Raw genomic sequence first — 6,369 nt, 5'->3', positions numbered from 1 at the left:
CTTATGACATTTGATTTTACACATTGTGTTTTGAGGTATAGCCGGGGCCTTGTCACCGACACTATCATATTGTACTCTTGTTCACTTAGAGGCTTCGAAGACATACTGTGAGTTGTGTTTTGAGTGGGGGAAAACTAACTAAAAACGTTGTTGAAATTGTTGGATGTTTTCTCTTTTAACTATGAATTTTAAATATTTTGGTAATTGTAAATGAAGTTTTTGTAAGAATGAAAGTTGGTATTGTACACACTATTCTCTCGATCGGTTTAACTCTTTATATTTATCCTCAAATTATTCATTGGTAAGGTGGAATGCTAGGCACTAAGTAGGCTTGCTTGACTGGGACGACTCAGCCGAGGGCCGATTCTGCTCTTCAAGGTCGGGGCGTGACAGACCCTGTTGTTATTTTCACCATGATGGCCTGATTCAGTGTCAACACTTAAGTGAGCAGATTGAGAATCTGATATATTTAATAGCCCTAAAATCAAACTTCAAAGAACAAGTGTAAAATAGTGTGCGTTATCAAGATTCGTATTAAATCACCACTATTGTCCTTAGCCCCACCGTGGACGCTAAACTGTTTACCCCTAAAATGGATAACAATTAAATTTGTACGCGGTTTAAAGGATATGCGATTTAATTTAACACAAATGATCAAGGAACAGTAAATAATTGAATTGAAAGAAGATGAAATGATCAAACCAAAGTGACGCAGTTTCTAAGCCTTGCGTTTAACTTAAATGCCAATGATTGCTCTCTATTGAGCCCTCGAGATAAAGCTCGGAATCGAATAAACGAGTAAATAACTGAAGAACGCTTGAAACGATTTGCTGAAAGCTAAAGTAAATTTTATTGCCTTGTTATGCTTGAAAAAGTTCGTCCGAAAAATGAAGGGGTCCTTCCTTTTATATAGTAGAGGAGATTTAACCCTAGTATAAGTCTAAATGAAGTAAAAATCTTTTCCTTCCTTCTTTCCCATGAAAATAAGCTCTGCAGCCAATATTGAGCGTGATCCATGCTGCAATATTCAGCTGATGGAGGATATTTCGGTTTCTCGTTTTCTTCCTTTACCCTCGATTCTTCATCTCGCTCGAGCTTGGTTTCCTCCGGGTTCGGCCATGCTCGAGACCCGTTATATCATTCATCCGTTCTAGGTTCTGATTTGTGGGTATCTTCGGGCTCACCCGAGCCAGTAACAAATAACGTCGTTCCTCGTTTCACAACGGAAAATCGGGGATAACTCTATCCTCAATTTTACCAGCACACATAGTTACTAACTTTTGCGGTTTTCTTGAACTTCAATCCAAAAAAGGCATAAATATATTTTGCTTCATTGTGTCTTTAGTTCACGGGAGCTTACTAGCAATTTTGTTATATAAATTGCTACTTCAATGCTGCCCTTCATAAATAGAGGACCAGTTTCATTCATAAAGCCACATGGTCATGAAAACCCTTTGCAGGATAGGCTTAGTGAAGAAAGAAACTTTAGTTTTACAGTAGTCTGAAAATTGTAAAATCCAAGCTTGATCATTTATTTCCAAACAATTTGTATAAGTATTACAGCATCCATATTAAGAGCATAAAGCTGTAGTTTATATACAGACAACACAAATGAAAAGTACCATATTACCAAACTAGCACATCAATTTTTGTTGTAACAAAGACAATTGTTTAATTCACTCAATGTTACATTACCATAAATTCAATGAGAGTAATGACGAAACCAGCAGAAGTTGTTCCCTCTATCACCTTCCTCTGCTTCATCATCTCTAGTATGAATCCACCACAGAAGATTTGTGAGTGAGTTTCCATCATCAAAACCAGTTAATCTCTTAGTTTTGTCCAAAGCACTTGTTCTATCATACATTGCTTCTAAAGCATACACAAACCCTTTCCATCCTTCTCCAACACCACTTCTTGCAAGAGCTGGCATTGTCCATTGAACTAGTTCTTTCACAAACCGAACATCGGAAAATAGAACTTCAGTAATAGGCAATATAGGTAAAACCTGAATTCCAAGCCTACATTCTTTCCATTCAGCTGGAGCAAACCAAAGGCCACTGTCCCTTTTATTAGACCATAAAACACCAACCACACGGTTCTTTTTCGCGAATTCTTCTGCATACATGCTGCTTTCTTCTTTAACATGCCACCAAGTTTGTGCTGAATGAATCTCCATTGCTAAAAGAGTTGATCCAATAGCAACAAGATGAGTATCGCCATAAGCCAATCCCATTAAAGCTGCCGAATAGTATGCATTTATTGCTTCACTTGTGCTCTCTTGGTTCCTTCCATCTGCAAACTCGGTTAATCCTCCTGCCCAAGAATGCAATTTCCACAAATCAAAGCACCTCAACCGCGTATAATGTGAATTTTCTCGCCTGCTTAAGTTCATAAAATCCGCCATAAGTGAATAAGCTTGTGGCCTATACTTTCTCCCCCACATTGGATCGATCTTGGCAAGTACTGCTATAGCGTAAAGGAAATAACCAATGTGGTAATGATGATCATTGTAAATTCCAAAGCCAAAATCAGCACCAGAATCCATTGAACCTTGTTTAGTTACAATTCCACCCCATTTTGTATCATAAAAGAAACCATTTGCTTCAAAAGTCCCATCTAACCAAGGTTCAATTGTATCCTTCAAGAATTTGCGGATCATTGGTATAACATCATGGTAACAAACTTCTTCAGCTATCAATGCCAATCTTGCAGCTCTTGCAATTAACTTTCCATAAAAGTAAGACGATGATGTTGAGATTAACATTGAGTTCAAGTCCGCGACATCTATATTCAAAGCATCAATTATTTCAGAACAAGACTCCTCTTTTACACCTTTAATTGAATGCCATGTTACAGAAATTGGATCACTTTTCAATAACCATGTATCTCCAACAACTCCAACAAGCTCACCATCAATACTATTATACTTAAAATCTTCCAAGATAATTACTGAACGATTCGAAAGCAGCTGGAGATGAAGGGGATGAGCTAGCATCAATAAGTCTCCCCATCCAGTCTTTTCCCACTTATACTCCAAACTAAATGGCTGACTGAAAACAGCATTACCAAATTTAGGATAACAAGAACTGAACCGATCAAGAACTGATTCATACATCGGGTTTTCAGAATTTGGCAAAAGAACGATCCTTATTATCCCCGAAAACTCACTAGAAGTGATATTATTCACATCAGTATTGCTCAAATTGATAGGCGAAGACGCGTACAAAAGCCAAGTTTGGCCATTGTTGAGCTTAATGTTATATTTGGTGAGAGTAGCATTCCAAGAACATTCAAGAATCGCGTGAATCGTTGAAATTCTAAGTGCAACATTACCAATGACATTACAAGTAACAAAGGGACATCCCCTGACAAGAAAGAACCTAAGGTTACTTGATGGAAGATCCAATGTGACACTAAGATCACTAAATGATGAAATAACATGGGGTGCATTTAGATTTGGATTATTCAATGTACTAATAGTGATATCAGCATTGAATATTTGGTAAATGAAAGCAGGATTATGGAACTGAGGTGGGTAACAAAGAGTGAGAGATGAATTTGATGATTCGATAAGATATGGTTGAATATATTCAGGCTGATCACCATTTTTTAGCACAAAGTTTTGAAAGAAAGAATTTGTGGGCAAAGGGGTTGATAAGAGATGATGAGCAAAATATGTTGATGGTTCAGGAAGGACAGTGGATTTTGCTGTTGGAAAGAGAAAAGGTTGTGAAATTGGCCTACTTTGGGGTTGAAGTGGAGACATTTCAGGGGATTTTGGTGGAGGTGGTGGTTCTGGTTGTAGAGGAGGTTTATAGTGTTTGGAATGTTTCTTGAAAGGTGTTGTGACAATTGTTTTGACTCTTCTTGTGATCTTCTTTAAAACCATGATAGGTAAATTTATCCGCGCAATCTTGAACAAAAACAAGATTAATTGCACTAAGTGTGTGTTTACCTGTCAAGTTTGGCTGCACGTTAGAGAGACCAAAGAGTGAATTGGTTTGCAAATTGATAGCAGAAGGAAACAAGAAACAATTTTTTGATGGTGTCACATTAAGGTAATGACGTAACTTAGCCTTATACGAAGGGAAACTATTCTGGTATGGAGTCACTTTAGTGTGTGTATATATAAAACCCCACGAGAGATAGAGATAGGAGAGGGAGAGAGAATGGAATTACAAAAGAACAAGTAGCATATTGCTTAGAGAGGTGTTTAAAAAGGGAAAGGCTAGCTGTCTTCTGTACGTCACATAAAGGGGATTTAGAATTTAAAATTTATAATTTTTTAACCATCTCAGGTAAATATATTATTCATAGTCAAATTTAAAGGTATTTAGTGGATTTCCTTAATACAATACAATATTTTGACAAAAGCTATTGGGTTCTAATAAACCTGTATATTATACTCTGGATTAGCCATTGATACATGTTTACACCAAACAAATAAATACAAAACACATGTATTACTTAATTATGGTTAAGTGATATGTACACGTTCAACTTTTAACTGCTAAGATTAATTTTTTAATTGTATATAAACACTAAGTGCCAATAAATATCTATCGTGTCCGAAGTTTAAGAGTAAGAATGGGTTGGATTGCAAGTGAAGATGAGTATATAAGTTGAGGAAAGTGGTAGCAAGATACCCATAGGAATTGAGTTAATGAAGGAAGGGATGAGTTGAAAATGATGGGGTTATCTTTTGCTGAATGGGAAAGCAAAGAAAGGAAGAATTAGATGTGAAAATTCTTTTCGTGTAAGGCAAATCACGTTACAGGGAATGTTGAAGTTCCCAGATTTAAACGTACATAGCAAAGTGTTCTTTTTAATTTATAGAAATGATTTAAGTTCGAACTTAGACATACCAGAAAAGAGTACAGAAATGAAGCATCATTTGCAAATATGGAATTGATTAACTCACACTTATAGAACCTTATGCAAGTGCTGAATACACGCAACACACAGAAATATTAAACCTAGTGTTGCATTATGAAGCTTTGTGTTGAAACTTCGCGTAGCTGCTTTGAGCACCTCAATTTAAATCAAATTAAGTTTTTCAAAAAGGTATTTCAAGTTTAGCCAATTTTGGCAAACTTCAGACTATTCATGTTACTTTAGACCGTTCGTGTTCTACTTCTTTTTAGAACTAAAAGTTATAATTTGAAACTTCAGATACGCTATTTGAACTTTATTTGAACTTCAAAAGTTAATTCCGAAACAGCTAAACTTTAAAAATTTATAAATTTCAACTTTTTTAAATAGAGGTTCGAGGGTCTTCCGGAAACAACCTCTCTGAAGGTAGGTGTAAGGTCTACGTACACACTACCCTCTCCAAACCTCATTATGTGTAATTACAGTAAATTTGTTATTGTTGTTATTGTTCCTAAAACAAAATTGCTATTTGTGCACTTCCCCATCTTCTTTCCTCCTACCTCCACACCCTTAGAAATGTGTTGCATTGGGCTTGGCCTTTATTGGCCAATAACTCATATCATAAATTACTTCAAACACTTTTTTGTAATACTGTATGACTCAATTGTATATATCTTGTACGTATGTTTTAAAATGAAAATTTTGCACACCTTTATATGTTCTAGACATATATAATAGTGTTATTCCTATATTTAAAAAATCAACCACTTAAACCTCTTCTTTAATGAAAAATCCTAGACAAATGAACTTTCATCTAACTAAATAATTTTAATTTATTTAGAGATTCTGTTATAATATATACTTAGTTACGGATATACCCATATTTTTAAAATTAAATATTTATGAAAATCTAATTCAAATTAATATTCTACTCTATAATTTTCATTATATAAGAGCTTTGACTATATAGATTTAACATATAAGAGGTCTCGTGTACCTGCAATTGAATTATGTTAGAGGAGTGTTTAGTGTAATTTAACCTTAAGTTTTGCTTGGCTATATCTGATTTTTTAGTGATATTTGTTAAGTAGTTGATAAAGTGAAAGAATATCTACAACTGGTGCAAATTGAGAAGATAAAATGATAAAATTTGTTCGCTATTTGAGTTGAGGTTTAATGTAGTTCTTAACTATACTAATGAGCAATTTTAACTTTTTATGTTTCCATCAAATAAATAACAAACTCTGATAATTCCTTGAACGAACATTGTGCAAATTTTGTTAACTAAAAAATCGGAGTCCGATAACCTCAAAGTCAACTATTGATCGACGTTTTATAGTCTGCATATCCATGGAAAGAGGAAGCTAGGAGAGGATTCTAAACAATTCTATCGAATCGACGTTCCGGCTTTGTCCGTTGACAGCTAAATATTTCGATCTGGTTCGATTCATGATCGCATCTGCAAACCTTATCCCGTGGGCATCCATAGATCTC

At 35.2% G+C, this 6,369-nt stretch overlaps 1 protein-coding gene across 1 annotated transcript; it reads right to left on the bottom strand.

Annotated features, from left to right (window-relative positions):
• Window positions 1-1,508: 1,508 nt before the first annotated feature.
• On the bottom strand, window positions 1,509-4,192 carry LOC107799688 (glucan endo-1,3-beta-D-glucosidase-like). The gene has a single exon (XM_016622825.2). It carries the CDS (start codon window positions 3,890-3,892, stop codon window positions 1,703-1,705), a length of 2,190 nt encoding a protein of 729 aa, XP_016478311.1. The 5' UTR covers window positions 3,893-4,192; the 3' UTR covers window positions 1,509-1,702.
• Window positions 4,193-6,369: the final 2,177 nt, after the last annotated feature.

This window comes from Nicotiana tabacum, chromosome 14 (assembly GCF_000715075.1).
Source record: "Nicotiana tabacum cultivar K326 chromosome 14, ASM71507v2, whole genome shotgun sequence".
Lineage (NCBI taxonomy): Eukaryota > Viridiplantae > Streptophyta > Magnoliopsida > Solanales > Solanaceae > Nicotiana > Nicotiana tabacum.
This window is presented reverse-complemented; position numbering and strand designations above follow the sequence as displayed.